Source organism: Artemia franciscana, chromosome 3, assembly GCF_032884065.1.
Source record: "Artemia franciscana chromosome 3, ASM3288406v1, whole genome shotgun sequence".
Taxonomy (NCBI): domain Eukaryota; kingdom Metazoa; phylum Arthropoda; class Branchiopoda; order Anostraca; family Artemiidae; genus Artemia; species Artemia franciscana.
In genome coordinates, this window is record NC_088865.1 from 49979841 (window position 1) to 49998919 (window position 19079).

At 33.5% G+C, this 19079-nt stretch overlaps 1 protein-coding gene across 2 annotated transcripts in view; it reads right to left on the minus strand.

Annotated features, from left to right (window-relative positions):
* LOC136025368 (uncharacterized) overlaps positions 1–19079 on the minus strand; it is a 172776-nt gene that overhangs the window by 29331 nt on the left and 124366 nt on the right. For both annotated transcript variants that reach the window (XM_065701329.1, XM_065701330.1), the window contains exons 43-45: positions 15120–15275; positions 10316–10376; positions 1214–1274 (exon numbers count right to left, since the gene is read on the minus strand). In XM_065701329.1, the coding sequence (XP_065557401.1) occupies positions 1214–1274; positions 10316–10376; positions 15120–15275 (278 nt within the window). The remainder of the gene's footprint in view (positions 1–1213; positions 1275–10315; positions 10377–15119; positions 15276–19079) is intronic.

Sequence of the window (19079 nt, forward strand, 5' to 3'; positions counted from 1 at the left end):
ACGGTTATATAAAAACTGGCACAAGCGATTTTAAGAATTCGCAGAGGTGGTTAAAAATGAATGTCTCATTTTTTTGCCCCTAGAGGTCTATTATTGTGATTTTAAGTTATTTTTGGTTTTTATGGTTATCCTAAAATTGGCACAATCGAATTTGAGAATTCGCAGATACGATTAAAAATGGATGTCCCATTTTTTTGCCCCTAGAGGTCTTTTATTGTGATTTTAAATTCTTTTTGGTTTTTATGGTTATCCAAAAATTGGCAAAAGCGATTTTGAGAATTTGCAGAAGCGACAAAAAATGGATGCTTTATTTTGTTTTGCCGCTGGTGGTCTATTATTGTGATGTTAAATTCTGTCTTGTTTTTATGATTATCTTTAAATTGGCACAAGCGATTTAAAAAATTTGCAGAAGCGATTAAAATCGAGTGTCTCATTTTGTTTTACTCCTAGAGGTCAATTATTATGATTTTAAATTCTTGTTGGTTTTTATGGTTATCCAAAAATTGGCAAAAGCGATTTTGAGAATTTACAGAAGCGACTAAAAATGGATGCTTTATTTTGTTTTGCCGCTGGTGGTCTATTATTGTGATGTCAAATTCTGTCTTGTTTTTATGATTATCTTTAAATTGGCACAAGCGATTTAAAAAATTTGCAGAAGCGATTAAAAATGAGTGTCTCATTTTGTTTTACTCCTAGAGGTCAATTATTATGATTTTAATTTTTTTTGGGTTTTTATGGTTATCCAAAAATTGGCAAAAGCGATTTTGAGAATTTGCAGAAGCGACTAAAAATGGATGCTTTATTTTGTTTTGCCGCTGGTGGTCTATTATTGTGATGTTAAATTCTGTCTCGTTTTTATGATTATCTTTAAATTGGCACGAGCAATTTAAAAAATTCGTAGAAGCAATTAAAAATGAGTGTCTCATTTTCTTTTACTCCTAGAGGTCAATTATTATGATTTTAAATTCTTTTCGGTTTTTATGGTTTTCCTAAAATCGGCAAAAACGATTTAAAAAAATTCCTCCAAGTTAGACTACCTAGCACCTCAAACAATTTCTAATTCATTTCATCCATATGCTGAATACACTTACAAATACTACATCACTCCATTCTTGTAACAAAAAAAAAGAAAAAGAAAAAAGAAGGGATTGCTACTACCTAAAAATGCATAGTAAAATCTAAAAGCAGCGATATTAGTAAAAGAAGTACTTACAAAAATTTCAACTTCATCGCGAAGAAGAATTGTATCAATTGAGTAGCTCAACTCAAGTGAACTAAAAATGTAAAATAAAAAGGATTAAAAAATGATTAAAAAAGGTCTTTTACCAACATAGACAATAAGGAAAATTAATATAAACTCTGAGAGATATCAAATTAAAGTTAGACACAGTGACATCATTTGAGACCGTGATATAAAGATACCATGCAAGTTCTTAACGTTTATACAATCAAGTTTTATGAACATAACGTCTTGAACAACAAAGCAACAATAGTAGGGAGCGACCCGGTTCAATAATAACCGAAACTCTGAAAAACGGAATTTGATATCAATAGATATATCACAAGAATTGGCCTATTATGCTGATTCCAAATATAAAAGTTTTATTAAGTTTAGTCCAACCCATCAAAAGCTACGAGCCTGGAAAAATTTGTCTGATTCTTGAGAAAAGGGATAAACCTCATGTCCTCATATGACCTCATGTCCTCTATGACCTCATAGAAGTCATAGAAATTTAATGAAAGTCACACCATCAGATTTAGCGTAGCAGAGAACCCTGTTCAAGAGCTTTCAAGCACCTATCTGCAAAGGAATTTTGTAATATTTGGCAAAAGAAAGATTACAGATGTGTGTTTATTTGTTTGTTTCTTCTTTCTTTTTTATTTATCTTTCCCCTAGGGGTGATCGTATCTACTCGTGGACCTAGAACGTCGGGGAAGGGCTTATTCTAACAGAAATAAAAAGTTCTAGTGCCCTTTTTAAGTGACTAAAAAATTGGAGGGCAACTAGGCCCCTTCCCGCGCCACTTTTTTCCGAAATCGCCTGGTGAAAATTTTCAGGATATTTGTTTTGTTCAGCATAGTTGAAAAGCTCAATAGCTATGTCTTTAGAGATAAAATGACCCCCAGTGCTCCTGGGGAAAAGTCTTTAAATTATAAAATTTGCCAATTGTTTAGGTATAATATTTGTTTTTGGGATGTATGCATACATAATTACGGTGGGGAGAATTTTTCATGGAGAGAGAAATTTCCAGGGGGTGAACTTGTCAGGGGAAGTTATGCACTGGGGGAATTTCCCAGAATTTCTATACGAAATTACTATATATGCCTTGCTTTCTCTTTACCGATTCAATTATACGTGTGGAAATGTTAAGGGTAATTGTCCAGGATAAATATTCTCCAGGATTGAATTACCTAGAGGATATTTCCGTGGGGGATTTTTCCGTGGAAGTGGAGCCAGATATCCTAGCGTTTTTTAAAAATGATCAGAAATTAAATAAAAACAAGTCTTTTCAACTGAGAGTAAGGAGTAACATTAAAACTTAAAACGAACAGAAATTGTTTCGTATATGAGGGGGATTGAATCCTCCTTAAAACATCACTCTTTACGCTAAATTTTAAGTTTTGTCCCAATTCTGTAAAAACGATCCCTGAAACTCAAGGGTCGTTTGATTAGAACAATAAGTAACTTCTTTTAAAGTGCTGAAAAACTTAGCGTGAAGAGCAAGACGTTGAGGAGGAGCAAACCCCCTCAAACCTCATAAATATTATATAGACTCTTAATATCTAACCAAAATTGAATTAGAGATGTACTCTAATATTTTTTTTAAAAGATTTATCACAAGGTAATTCAGTCAAGTTTTCATTCAAATTCGCCTTCTTCGTCAATAAATGAATTATGTGTCCACGTATATTTTGTTAAATTGTGTCAAAATATTTCAAGAAGTGAATTAACAAAGCATCCAAGTGTTCAACGAATGGAATTTTGCTTGCTTCTATATTATCTTGGGCGCTGAAATTTAAAAATTGAAACATGTCAAACTTTTTTTTTTTTTTAATTTGCCGTCCATAGCTCCATTTCTTATTGAATGCTTTCGCATTATCCTTTTGAATCAATAGAAGCATTTGTGACCCTTACATCAATTTATTTAAAAAAATTAATTTTCCTAAAACTTTCACCAAACATTTTAATTAGAGCTAGAAGGCCAGTTTTGTTTCCTGGCATTGACTTTGCATACAAGGCAAAACACAATTTTTCCACAATATAATTTCTCAACTGTCGATTATTATATTAAATTGTATTTAATATGATAATTATTATTATAATAATAACATTATTATATAATGTTATCATAATAATAACAACAATATTAAATTGTCGAAAAAGTTGTCAATTATATTAAAAACTTCACTGGATGTGGCTTTTCGAGAAATGAGTTTGCAGATAAATAAATCCTCAGCGATATTATTCTCTTCAACACATGAGAAATATCCAATTATATATGCGGTGTTAACGACACCTTTTCCTTCTTCTACTTGTAAGGCTAATTTTGTAGTGTGTATCCCAGAAACTAATTGATCGCAAAGATTGTCTCTTATATCATCTAATTGATCGCCCATGAATGAAGTATCCAGCAGTTTCTATAAAATCTTGCTAGTTGTGCCTAAAAATGGTAAACTTAGCTGTTGTTCAGGCTAGGCCTCTAAATCCTGTCAATTCCGAAAGGGTTTGAGCTATTAAATAAAAAAAAACAATAGTTTTTTTCAATTGAAAGTAAGGAGTAACATTAAAACATAAACGAAAAGAAATAACTGCGTATATGAGAAGATTCGTCTCCTCGTCAATACATCGCTTTTTACGCTAAAGTTCAAGTTTTGTTCCATTTTTTTAAGAATGACTCATGAATCACAAAGGCCACTTAATTGGAATAAATGGCTCTTTTGAAAGTAATAAAAATAATTTAGCGTAAAGAGCGAGGTACTGACTAGGGGGCAAACCCCCTAACATACATAATAATTTCTGTTCGTTTAAGGTTTTAATTTTGCTTCTTACTTGCAGCTGAAAAAAATTTTTTCTGTGTTTTTTCATTTAATTTCTGATCGCTTTTTAAGTAATGCTGGGAAATCCGGCGCCACCTTCAGAGAAAATACCCTTCTCCCATGAAAACTTTCTCCTAAGAAAGATACTCCCGCGTAACCCAATTCCCCTGCCCCTACAAAAAATCGTCCCTGAACACATCTGTATACTTCCCAATTACCAATGCTATATGAAAACAATGGGCAAAGTTCATAACTTGCAGCCCTTCCCTGGGGACTGTGGGGGATTAATTAATCCTAAAATACGTAGTTATTGGAGTTTTCGACTATGCTGAACAAAATGGATCTTTCAAAATTTTGATCCGGTGACTTTGGGAAAAAATGAGTGTGGGAGGGGGTCTATTTGCCCTCAATTTTTTTTTTGATCACTTAAAAAGGACGCTAGAACTTTTCATCTTCATTCGAAATAGCCCCCCCTCCACATTATTCTTGGACCTCTGGTTCAATATGATCATCCCTGGAAAAAAAACAACGAAAAACAAATAAACACATCCGAATATTTCTTCTAGCAAAAAATACAAAATTTCATTTTTGCAGATAGGAGCTTGAAACCTCTACAGTAGGGTCCTCTGATAAACTGAATTTGATGGTGTGATTTTCATTAAGATTCTTTGAATTTTACGGGGTGTTTTTTCCTTTCTTGAAAACAAGGCAAATGTTCTAAGGCTCATAACTTATATAATGTAACTTATATTATAATTCTATAACATCATATAATGTTTACATAATGTATAATGTAGCTTATATATTAGAAATCAGCATAAAAATCTACTTCTTTTGATGCATATATTGGTACCTTACTTACAAACACCAAAAACAAGAAGAACAATAGGGAATTTTCTAAGACACTGGGAAACGAATTAGAATGAATATTTCGGCCCTATGTCCAAAGGCCGTCCTCAGCAATACAAATAAGAAAAAAACAACTTACGAGAGGATAAAATCAATAAAACTAAAATGAACAACATTTCAAAACAGTCCCAGCATCCTTACGTCAGCGAAGTTCAACCAGGACTGAATAATAAATTGTTATGAAACGAGGCAATCCAATGAAATGAAAGAAAACGATTTAAAAACAGGTTTTTAATGCCAGCCTAGCTTTTTCTGATCTTAAAGGTCTATTTGTGACAGCTTCTGTGTTAATATCTATCAGTTTTTTAAAATATTTTGTAAGGTCATTTTTAATTAAATTTGTGCATAAAGTATTCAGTGAATATTCTCCTAAATCCCTATTTAAGGAAATATTATTATTAATCTTAAGTCTGATTTCAATTGCTTCTCGAACTACTTGCTTCATGCCTAGATCATTGCTAATAATGGCGGATTCTTGAAAAAGTATTTTGTGGCTAGGATTTTCGAAAACATGGCTACTTAAAAGCAGAATCAAAAGAAACAGAAGTAATATTATTAGAATTCGGAGCTTTCTCGAAATTCTGGTGGGTTCTCCCCACATAGAATTTGCCACAGTCGCATGGTATTTGATAGACACCTCTTTGGCGAGTAACTGGAGTCTTATCTTTACCAGAATTTAGGATATTTATGATTTTCAAATTATTGGTAATTACAACATACAGATTATTTTGTGTGCATACTTTTTTAAGAATTCTAGTGATTTTTGGGATATATGGGAAGTAAATTATGTTTTGGGGCTTATCGGGATTTTCACATGGTAAATTATCGTTGATTTTATGGGAGTGTCTTTTCACTCTACGTTTAATTGTATTATTAATAAATAAAAGAGGATAATCATTTCCAAAAAGTATGTCCTTGATAAAGTCTAGTTCAGCTGTGATGTAGGAATCAGAACAAATATTCAGGGCACGATCTACGAGAGATATTACGACACCTCTTTTAACTTGTGGGGGGGGGTGGCTTGATTCAAAATGTAAATATCTATTGTTTTGTGTTGGTTTTCTGTAAATAGTAAAATTGAGTTCATTTAAGTTACGAATAATTAGAACATCTAGGAATGAGATTTTATTTGCAATTTCAATTTCTAAGGTAAACTGTAAATTCCTATCATATGTGTTAAGGTGATCTAAAAACCCCTAAGTTCATTTTCCCCATAGTTCCAAAGCGAAATTACGTCATCCATGTAACGTCCTGAAAAGATATGATTTAAAAAATACGAATTTAATGCCCAATTTTCAATATGCTCTACATAAATATTCTCCAGTAACCCGGAAAGAGGCGCACCCATGGGTAAGCCATTTATTTGTTGGTGGAAAGAATTACGGAATTGGAAATACATTGAATACTTGTTACAAAGTTTAACCAAGGTCAGTAAAACGTCGCAATCTAATCCTGTTGCTGAAACTTCTATTAAATCATAATTTTCATTTATTTTATTTTCTAATAATTTTTCGGATTCTGCAACACTAATATTTGTATACATAAACACAACGTCAAAGCTACTGATAATTGTGTTTTCTGAAATATTTACGTTTTTGAGTTTTTCAACTAAATCGACCGAATTACATATATAAGATTTTTGAGAAAAAAGCAAAGGTTTGAAGGCTGTACATAACCATTTTCCAATGTTGGAGGCGGGGGCTTTTGTACAAGCTACAATTGGCCTTAAAGGAATGCCTTGCTTTTGTAATTTTGGTAGACCATGAAAGAATGAAATATTCATTCTAATTTGTTTCCCACTGTCTTAAAAATTCCCTATTGTTCTTCTTGTTTTTGGTGTTTGTGATGGAAAGGCAGTGTGGTCTTCGTCGTTATTTACCTTACTTACAGTTCGTTACCACGAACTGTTTGATTCACAGGTTTTTGCATGTAAACTTGAGTCCAAAACACACATCGACGTGAGTTGATCCGAGAACACTTTGGTTCTCTGATAATGTCATCAAGGCCATTATCGCTCAGTAAGTTCGGCAAATCCGCCATGAATGGTGCCAAATTTTACTAATCACACTCTACCCTATAGTAAAAGGTGGACATAGCCAATTGGAGCTTATTACCCACAAATAAGTTGAATTTGAAAAAGTGTTTCTGTATATCATCAGAGAGCATCAACAATCTTCAAAACTACTTATTGGACTCGATTGAAGAAGACAGAGCACTGAATTCCGACAATTCATTCATCATACCAACAGTAGCATTGCAACTCAAAACAAACCCAGAAGACATTCCTATTTTTCATTTCCATTAGTTTCTGTATATCATTATTCACTCTTTCAGTTGTTTGGTCTTTTTTGCTATTGGTTTTGATTCTTTTTTTTCCGTCAACGCTTTACTGTGTCGTCAAAATTGTGCAGCTTATCAGGAACTGAGCTGATCTTTGCATCTAGTCAAGCTGGGTTTGCACTTCCTAAGTTTCGCTTAATTGATTTTGGCTTAAATAAACTAGTGAAAGGAAAATTGTCAAATGTCAAGAATCAAACATACTTTAATTTGTTACTTAATTCTAGTTTAAGCACTTTGAAACATTTCCGCCTTCTTGCATACACTTGTGAAGAATGGGTTGTTTACATATTTCCTACCCTTGACCCTGGGTTGCATGTGTCATATTTTATCTTTTGGCATATTTAATGGAACTTCTAACAATTTGGGTGAAATGTCAGTATCTTAATTTGAGTCTTTACCATTGCAGGGCTACAGTGGTACCTAAAGTTAATGTGAGCAGCCCAGAATGCTTGTTACTCTCTAATCTGTTTCGAACTTTCAATACGGCCGTACTCTGTCCATTTTTATCTAATGAACAACCTCAAAGGTTCGTATGACCGTCCATTTTTTATGATGTGGCCGGGAAGGGGTTATTGAGTGAGTATACACTTTCACATCCTCTGTATGTCTGTAACCCAATCCACTTGTACTAATATCAAATATTGCATTGCAGCATTGCAGATTGTATTGCAGCAGCGTGGCCAACGTAATAAAATTTTACTGTCAAATACTGTCAAATTTTACTGTTTTACTGTCAAATTTTACTTTCTGATCGTTAAATTGAAATTTTACTTTACAAAGTATCACTTCAGTTGATTATTTTAAAGCTTAAATAAAACAACAAGTTTTCTAAACTGAAAGTAAGAATCAATGTTAAAACGTAAAAATGAACAGAAAATGTTACCGATGTGAGGGGGTTGCCCCCTCATCCCCGCCTCGTACTTCACAGGAAATTTTTTAGTACTTTTAAAAAGGCTTTATATTGTTCTAGTTAAACGATCCTTTTGTTTCAGGAGACGTTCTTAAAGAATTGGGACAAAATTCTAACTTTAGCGTAAAGAGCGAGGTGTTGAGAAGGGGTATCCCTCTCATATACTAACTAATTTCTGTTCGTTTTAACTTTTAAGGCTGTTCTTACTTTCAATTGAAACTTTTTTTAATATAATTCTGACCTTTTTTTAAATAATGCCAGGAAATCTGGCTCCCCTCCGTGGGAAAATCCCCCTCCGTATAGATATTTTTTCTAGACAATTCAATTCTTGTGAAAATTTACACATACAATTACACTTAAGAGCTCCACGTGTTAAATTGAGTCGGCAAAGACAAAGCAAGACATAAGAAAAATTTCTTATAGGAAGTCTGGCAAATTACCACAGCACAAATTTCCCCTGAAAAGTTAACTCTTGGGAACATTCTCCCATGGAAAGTTACCCCGTGAAAAATAACCTCCTACAGAAAATTCGTCTCCCCACCCACCCGAAAAATGTATGCATACTTTTCAATAACAAATATTATAAGTAAGCAATCGGCAAACTATATAATTTAAAGACCTTTCCCCAGGGGATGTGGGGGGTTATATTATCTCCGAAGGCATAGTTATTCGACTTTTCAAATATACTGAATAACATTTTGATCAGCCGATTTTAAGAAAAAATGGGGCGTGAAAGGGGGCCTAATTGCCCTCCAATCTTTTTGGTTACGTAAAAGGGTACTATAAAATTTATTTCTCGTTCAAATTAGCCCTCTTCCGGTTTGTTATGACCACTGGGTCGATGCGATCACCTCTGAATAAAAAACAAATAAACACGCATCCGTAGTATTTCTTCTGACAAAAGATACAAATTTTAAAATTTTGCAGATAGGAGCTTTAAATTTCCACAGTATTGTTCTCTGACACGCTGAATCTGATGGTTTGATTGTCATTCAGACTCCTTGACTTTTAGCTGGTAGTTTTTCTCGTTCTTCTAAAATCAGGTATATTTTCTCAGGTTCGTAGCTTTTGTTGGATAAGAATAAACTTAATGAAACTTATATATTTGGAATCAGCATAATAATTAAATTCGTTTGACATATTTATTGGTATCCAAATCCTGCTTTTTAGAGTTTCGGTTACTATTGAGCCGGGTCGCTCCTTACTTACCGTTCGTTACCATGAACTATTTGATGGTAGGAAAAAAATGTATTTCTATCGAATATAAAAGTGACAGAAACACCTTATTTCACCTTAATTCAGAGAAAAATAAGGATTTCTCTCTGAATTTCAAACTTAATTTTTTACGGTAAAAAAAAGTGCTAGATTTTCAAACACACAGGTGAATGCATAAGGAGAAGATGCTCAATTAAGCTTTTCTCAACAAGGACCAAAAATCAGCCTTTCTGGGGGAAAGTTATCATAATTAAATTATACCCCATCCCAAAATTAAAACCCAATAAAATTATTGGGTTAATCTATTGGTGTAAAAACCATAACCAATAATGCCAACAATGATATAGACTTTAAGTTCCCAAGCTTTGAGAACTTAAGAAGAATACTGATTCAGTTCGAAACCTGCTCATGTGGCGTAAATAAACGTAAATTTTAAAGGCATACCACCGCTAATGTAGAATCACAAATACTGTTACTGCTACTACTACTATAAACATCTAATATCAATTGCAGTATTAACCCACTTAAGGAGGCCACGGTTGCACAGCCCACTTTATCCCAAGCTTCACTATTTATTCCATTCCAAAATATCCATTTTCTTTGAATATTTTCATATAATATCCCTCCGCCCTGTTCGAGGACTTCCTGTTCAAGAACTGTACTGCAAAACAGGAGGAGGGAACAAAAAGGAGGCAACAAAAATTGGTTTCGTTTCCCTATCTTTTTTAGTACATAAATGTGGTTTACATTGTTGAAAAATAGATATAGATGCACGTATATACTCATGTTTCAGTTCAAGTGTGAGATACACACACAGCAGGCGGGAATGGCGCTGTCGATGTTCGACTCATGAATAAAAAATTACCGCTAAAGGAAAACAAGTGTCATTTTTTTCTACTTTACCTTATATTCACTGATTTCGGTAATATGATTAGTTGTCCGCCATAAGTGTCCATTTTGGGATCTGAAAGAATAATAAAACCAATTTTAGCTGTTTTTTTTTATATATAGGTGAAACGGAAATTTTTTTGCCACTAGAATCCGAAACGATATACGTAAATAGTTACATGACAAGTCGATGCTTTGAAAAGCCGATATTTAAATTAATTTCCTCTCAATGGTTTTTACCAATAATCTGATTATATTAAAAAAAAAACTTAGTATAGAGATCATGAAACTGCTTTCCAGAACTTCATCGTTTCCACTTTCAAAAAATCTTCTTTCAATCTTCACTCTGATTGGTCAGTCATAAATATTACATTAAAAAAATAAGCATTGCTTGAATCACGAGGTTAAGCATCCATCTAACACAGCATTTATTTTTTTTTGAAATTCATTTGGTTTCTCCAACAATTACTATGTTATAAAAAAAAAATGGTTTGTTACAAGGCCACGATAAAAACCCATAATAAATTACGAAATCATTCAGATAAACAGAAAACTTCAATTTATTTGTAACTGATATTTAAGTATTGATAAACAGATATTTGTCTGTAATAATTAAATAGTTATAATTTTTGTGTCTTCCAAGGAAAATTAAATAAAAAAAACAAGTTTTTTGAAATGAAAGTAAGGAGCGACATTAAAACTTAAAACGAACAGAAATTACTCCGTATATGAAAGAGGCTTTTCCTCCTCGACACCCCGCTCTTTACGCTAAAGTTTTTTTATTGTTTTAAAAAGTAGAGTTGCTAGAAAGAATCAAACTTTAGCGGAAGGCGGGGTATCGAGGAGGAAAAGCCCCTTTTATATACAGAGTAATTTCTGTTCGTTTTAAGTTTTAATGTCGCTCCTTACTTTCATTTCAAAAAACTTGTTTTTTTTATTTAATTTCTGAAAGTTTTTGAATTAATGCATGTCTGATTTTGGCTCTCCGTACATAAATTATTAAAATTAAATTTGCATATTAATTCTTTTTTTGGCTAAATGGCTTTCTCTTAGTTTTGATCAGACGATTTTGAGAAATAAGGGATGGGGAAGGAGGCCTAGTTGCCCTCCAATTTTTCGGTTACTTAAAAAGGCAACTAGAATTTTAATTTTTAACGAACGTTTTTATTAGTAAAAAATATACGTAACTTAAGAATTAACTTACGTAACGAACTTTTACATTGTTATATTTTTGATTATATATATGAGGGTGTTAGTCCCCTCGTTAATACCTCGCTCTTCACACTAAAGATTAAGTTTTGTCCCAATTCTTTAAGAATGACCCCTGAATCAGAAAGGCCATATAATAAATAGTTGAAATTACTAAAAATAATTTAGCATAAAGAGTGAAGTATTTATCTCCTCCTAAATCCCTCGCTCTTTATGCTAAAGTATTTTTAAAACCCCTCATATGCGTGATAATCTCTGTTCGTTTTATGTTTTAATGCTTCTCCTAACTTTCAATTGAAAAGTTTTTCATGTTTATATTTTCATTTTTTTTAATAGTAATGCTAGAGAATCCTGCGCCCTTTTCATTGAATTTCCCTTCCCCCATGAAATATTCCTCCAAGGAAAGATCCTCCCATAAAGCCCCCTCCCCTGGACCCCACACCCAAACCAAAAGAATCCCCCTGAAAACGTCGGTACACTTCCCAATAACCATTACTGTATGTAAACATTGGTCAAAGTTTGTAACTTGCAGCCCCTCCCCCAGGGACTGTGGGGGGGTAAGTCATCCCCAAAGACATGGTTATTAAGGTTTTCGACTATGCGGAACAAAATGGCTATATCAAAATTTTGATCCGTTGACTTTGGGAAAAATTGAGCGTGGGAGGGGTCACTTAACAAGGGCACTAGAACTTTTCATTTCCGTTAGAATGAGCCCTCTTGCAACACTATAGTACCACTTGGTCGATACGATGACCCCTGGGAAAAAAACAAACAAAAAAAACAAACAAACAAATAAACACGCACCCGTGATTTGTCTTCTGGCAAAAAATACGAAATCCCACATTTCTGTAGATTGGACCTTCAAATTTTTTCTATAGGGTTCTCTGATACGCTGAATGCGATGGTGTTATTTTCATTAAGATCCTATGACTTTTAGGGGGTGTTTCCCCCTATTTTCCAAAATAAGGCAAATTTTCTCAGGCTCGTAACTTCTGATGACAAAGACTAAATTTGATGAAACTTATATTTAAAATCAGCATTAAAATTCGATTCTTTTGATATATCTTTTACCATCAAAATTCCGTTTTTTAGAGTTTCGTTTACTATTGAGCCGGGTCGCTCCTTACTACAGTTCGTTACCACGAACTGTTTGATACCAATTGGAGAAGTGAGAAGAGGGGGGCAAGCTCCAAAATACCTTTTTTGTATCTTTATTAATATATCTATCATTGCCTCCTCCCTATACATTTCTGTCATTTGGCACCCCTGAAGTCATTACGAGATTAAGTTGACTACATTTTGGAGTAGATTTATATTTACTTTTGATCATTGATACATAGCTCAAAAAGAGTATGAGCTAAAAATCAATTTTTTTGGAAAAACGGAGAAAAATTTCCCCAAAAATAACGGAATAATTAACAATCCCTAAGAAGTTTTTTCTTTCTAGCCTCTTAAATAGGAAAAACAATGAGTCAATCTAAACTATTTTATCTCTGAAGGCAAACTTTTTAGGGATTCAATCTCGGACTTTTACAGAGTTACACTAGTTTTTTCGAGAACCTGAGACCAAAATTCTGAATTTTCTTAATTCTGTAGGTAATACTCATGGAAACTTATGACTCAAACCATCATTTTCCGTCTGAGAGATTCTCCTTGAAATTTTCTGTTTTTACAGAATTTTGAAATTGAAAATCCATATTCAGCTTGGTCACGATACGAGACTGTAACAAATTCAGCTAGGACTGGTGTCAAGTAGGGCAAGGATTTTCTGGGCATTTTAAATCAAGACATCTACTAGAAGGGTTGTTACATCTAAGCAAAACTTGATAGGGAGAAAAAGATAGTGACCTAATTGCGACTTTAGAACTTCCAAAGAAACTTCATAATTTAAAAAGAGGATGAGGGGACCTATACTCTAGCACTAACGACATTCTTCAGAGAGGGACATACAACGTCTGGTCAGACATTAAATCTAGTGTCTTCATAGTGCCTTTAGACTGAAGGAAAAGCTTAGATATTGTCATCAGTGCAAGCAATAAAAGAGACATTCGGGTGTCACTCGTGTTGAAGAGAAGTAAGAGTGAGTTTCCTCGTTCTGGTTTTTAACGGTTCACAACTGATTCCTCTTATGCCGGGCTGGGCACAGGGGACTCTACTCCAGTTATAACGTCTTCTACTAGAACAAGCTGTCAGATACAAATCGAAATTTGAATAAATAAGGGCTAATGCCTTCTTTTTTATTATAGAACGATCCAAACCCAATCCTTTGCATTTGGGGAAGTTGGGTAGGAATATAAATTCTTGGTCATTATGGTTTCTATTAAATGTGGTTGTCAGATTTCAACAAAACCGGGTAAGAGTAACTTTCCCACTCTGCCTTTTTGGGGGGTCAGGACCAAATTCAACCTCTATAAGGAGAGCATGTCAGAGAATTCTTATTATTATGATATGTTCAAAAGGCTATCTGATCTTAATCAAACAGTCCACGGTAACGAACTGTAGTGAGGAGCGACCCGGGTAAATAGTAAACAAAACTCTAAAAAACAGAATTTTGATGCTAATAGATACATCAAAAGAAGCAAATTTTTATGCTGGTTTTAAATATATAGCTTTCATCTAATGTAGTCTTTACCTAAGTAGGGTAGTAGAATTCATTGGACCAAACCTGGCCAACAGTTATAGTTTTATCTATCTGTGTTCGATCAGACGCTTGTGATGGAGGGGTTATATTTTTTTCATCTGTATCTTTGAGAAAGTCGTATTATATCTTGATAAAACACTATAAGGAATTAAAGGTAAAATTTTATTTACCCCAATAGGGAGACTGACTACGATAGTTCAGGGAGCATTTGCTGCTAGAAAAAAGTCCGTTTAAATTTGTTTTATTTTTGGTGCGTCTTCACATCCATAAAATAGCGTTTATAGACGGTCCGTAGGCACATAAGATCATCCAATGCCACCACGCGGGTTACAAAACTTGATTTTGGATAAAGATCTGTATAGTTCAACTTTCTTTGCATCCATTTCATGGTTGCTTTGTGTGCAAAAATTATACTTCTGGATGAAAAATCTTTTAAAATTGGATTTCATTCGAGCATGTCGTATTCCCATCTTCTGCAATTGTCTAAGTTGGATCTTGTAATTTCATTTGATTTTTTGTTGTTTTTTTTGGAACTATGGTCCTATGGTTTTTTTATGCGTCATATATTCTATACTATAATACATTGTACTATAGTCACAATTGATAAATTGTGGTTATCTGATGACTTTTTTTTGCATTAGTGCTTTTGAATGGTATTTTTCTTTTTTAATCTTTTTTTTGCAAAAGTTTAAAATAAACTGTTTAATTGTATTTGTATGTTTTTCTCTTTTTTGTAGCCAAGGCCCTGCGGTTTTTGATTGTCAAAAAAACTGTACTATACTATATTGCCCTTCAGTTACAATAGACAAACCCAAAATCAACAAAATGTGTTATAATTTGTGAATGGGTAATTAAATTAAGGCAAATTCCATGAATAAATTTTAACTTATAACTAAAAATATATTATATAAGTCCATTTTGAATTTACAAATAAGTTTAAAAATAATACCTTAATTCAAATTGGCTTACCTATAGAGCATGTTGTCTTCCCATCTTCTGCAATTGTCTGAACGGTTGGAAAGCCACAAATACATTTATAGAAAGGATAAGAGAGACTTGGTTTGCATTTGGCATTGCTTGATATACATTTTGAAATGATATCTGGAGTACAAGGATCAGAGAGTCCTGTAAATATTAAAGAAATTCATTTTAAATTCGGTTCAGTTTCAATTTTTGGGTTGTAACGTAAGGTAGTGTTTAATTCGTATAGGGTGTTTATAAATTTCTTCTAATCAATTCTCCGATTTTTTTAAAATTGTCTTTCCTTAAATAGAATCTTATTCGACGTATAGAGGTATAGAGAGAAAATATAAAGAAGAAAATTGGAACTGAACTCTGTAATAGTCTCAAAAAAAGATTGCCGAAGGCTTTGACCGAGTACGTTGATTTTTGAATTAAAATGGAATAGTTGTGGGCATGTGGGCTAATTGTAGAAGAAGCCAAGACCAATAGTCCAATGGAGTGAGAGGCACTTCTTACATTAATCGCCCCTTATTAGGATTGTATAAGAATGAGGTTTTTTCATTTGTTAATAGATATGTCTATCTATTATCAGTCCATGCGTCATTGATAGGGCAGTAGAACCAAGGTAGATAGTCATAGAGCTAAGATAGTCATAGAACTTATAGTTTTCCTAGTGTTTGGTTACTTTGGCACGGGTAAACGGTGGAAGTATGCGGGTGCCTCTTTTGTCGGACCAATATATGTTTGTTGTCTTTTAGCATGTCACACCTGCAAAGAATCTCAGGCAGGTTGACTAAGAATTAAAAATTGACATAAGACCGTGCATTTGAACTAAAGGCCATTGGAAAACAGATTTCACCTTATTACATTAATAGAGACAATGTTAAAAGATAAAATTGAAAGCGACTGCTGCAATAACTTAAAAGAGAGAAATGAGTAAAAGTAAATTATATATTACAGGATTTAATTCTAATATCTATTCATCTGTAAAAAAAAGTAATTAATTTTAGATTAATCTAAAACTAAAAAATTATAAGAATATTACTAAGCAAAATATTAAACATAAAAACTTTTCAAGAACAAATTTAATCAGTATAAATTTCATAATCAAAGTTGTTAGTACTGCTACTTTTATTAGCAATTATTTTATCGGGTCTATAGGCTCCTAGGGGCATTCCACTTGCGTACCTTTCACACAAAAACAATGACATTCAAGTAATCTGTGTTCCAAATCTCCTTAGAAAACCAAATGATTTTAAGTTTCTGAATAGTATGGCTTCGGTTACAGAAATTTAAGTTAAGTAAAGACATTTCCCTTGGAATTAAATCAGATACTACTAAATTTTCTAGAATTGATTATTTGAAATTCTGGTAAACAAATTACAATTAAAAACACGATTCAAGTTTTAGCTCATATATCGAAATTGTTAGCAAATTAATTCAATCTTCTGGTCGGAGGTATCTTTATTATGGTAGATTATGTCCAACCAAATGCCTTTTGAGCTACAGGATTGAAAAGTTAATTTGCAAAAATTCATTTCAAATTAGAGCCAAGCTCATGAATAAGCACTAAAATAACGGACTGTGGCCATTTTGATGCACACTCACTTAAAAATGTCAAAAATTGACTATAATATGACGTATTAAAAATGGACATACTATAAGGTAAAGTACTATCTGTTGGTTACATAAGTTGTTTTTATTGCAATTTCTTTGGTAGAGATGTCAACTTTTTAATCAACAATAGTTGTTAAATCTTAATGGCCCTCATAGCTCTTGCTGCATTTTGACCTCGTATGCCTTAGCATCTTTTGAACTAGTAGTGGCAGCTAACTCCTATCAGGGTGATCAACACGTGTTATATGACTAGATACTTCTAGATAAATTGTATTTTTTTAGGTTCACTTCTTACAAATTAAATATTTAATTTGGAATTATTTTGTAATTGTTCCAATTTCGGTTGTTGAGCACTAAAGATTTATAATAAATCACCAAGTAATAACTACTTAATCATGATTTTAGACGTAAAGTTTATTGATGAGGCACGTACTCTACTCATTGTTTTTCATGCATAATCGTCTGATAGCATATCTTGAGTCTGAGCAAAGACCCAGATGAATTGACAGGGTTTGTGGGCACTTTAAATACCTAGAAGCTAGACACCGTTTACATTACATTCTTTAGATCTCATGGAATTCGGATATCTCCTCTGAAAATTCCCCCAAGGAAAATTTCCCCGTAGAAATCCCCCCCGAATATTGTTTCCGTGGAAAATTCCTCACACGGAAAATTACCTTCACTGTCAAAAGCCCTTGGGAAATTACCCTTTCATATAAAAATTGAGCACCCAAAAGGTAATTAAAGTAAATAAAACTGATGAAAATTATTTCAGAACATAAGTAGAATATATGGTATAGGATCAAACAGTTTATGTAACAAACTATAACTAAGGAGCAATTTGGGCCAAAGTAGGTCAAATGTTATACATCAAATGATATAACCCCGAGGAAATATTCCTGATTTTTGAAAAATCGGCAAGAACCCTCAAAATCACATCGTTAGATCCAAAATGTTAGAAAACCCTATTGAGAGGGTTTCAAGTTCCTATCTACAAATTTTGAATTTCAGATTTTTCCAAAAGAAAGATCACGGTTGCGTCTTTATTTGTTCTTTGTTTTTTACAACCCAGGGGGGGGTATATCCTACCGAAGAACTGAAGAAAAGATCACGGTTGTGTCTTTATTTGTTTTTTGTTTTTACAGCCCAGGGGTGTTCATATCCTACCGAAGAACTCTAGAACGTCTCGAAACGGCTCATTTGAAGAGAAATTAAAATTTCAAGAGGTCATTTAAATTAGTTTTAGAGTGACCAAAAACCTAAATTCAAGGAAGAAGGCGTTTTCTGCCATTATTTGAGACCGAACTACGCTGCCGCATAGAGGAACAAGCTGCTATCGATGATAAATTCCGAGAAAGCCAATAGATTTAGAAGTATCAAAACCGATATATTGAGGTTCCCAGTTGCTGAGGAAGTGATGCCCTATGGATGCACATTCGTTCCCAAAAGTCACATATTCCATTTAAGTAAAGGCACTTCAGACGGTAGAACCTTCTGATGTATGCATACTTGACGACGCCTCATGCATTTTATGAACAGGGCTTGATGAATTTTTGAAAACTTTCTTTCTTTAACTATTGCTTGCTTATTTGGAATAAGGAGCTCTGTCAACTTTAATTTTACTTAGCTTGGACTTAGATATTGACTGCTTGTTTTATAAATTAAGTAAATAAAGAATATCTCTTAGAGATACTTCAGACATTTTCCATGGCAAGGGGTGAGCTGGTTTTGTATACTATCGTTGTCAGCCAGGGTGTCACGTATGAGAGAGGAGAAACCACCTCCCCAAGTGTTTTCAGCTATTTGGATAAGATGTTTTAATCGTAAAAATAGCGGCGCAAAGAGAAAAAAAATCTCTAGGACAGATGGGCTGATGGAAATTTATGACGTAAAATCTATGACATAAGATCAGTCTCCGTCAGTAAAGAACAAAAACCAAAATGATTCTAATAGCAATATTGTCCAAATTAGTCGATAAAAATGACCAGCCCGTCCGCAAAACCAACCAGTTGGTAAAATTCATTGTCTCCCCGCCAAACATTTTGGCTATTGATGCTTCGGGTCGATACCAGATCAAGTCCAAGGGAAGTAATCCTACTTTTTAATCCCAGCTTGTTGTTCCTGTGTACTTCTGTCACAGAGCAACTCTCCTAGAGTTACCATTACATTAATATTTTCTTTAATCTTTTTCTTACCCTAGTATGATAGCCCCCTTCCCTAAAAAAAATAAAACACAAAAAATCAATAAATAAAAATGTAAAAATAAATACATAAAATAGGATAGAATATTGAACATAGGTGGAATATAGGTATACTTTGGAGGATTTTCCTGGGGAGTTTTCTGGGAGA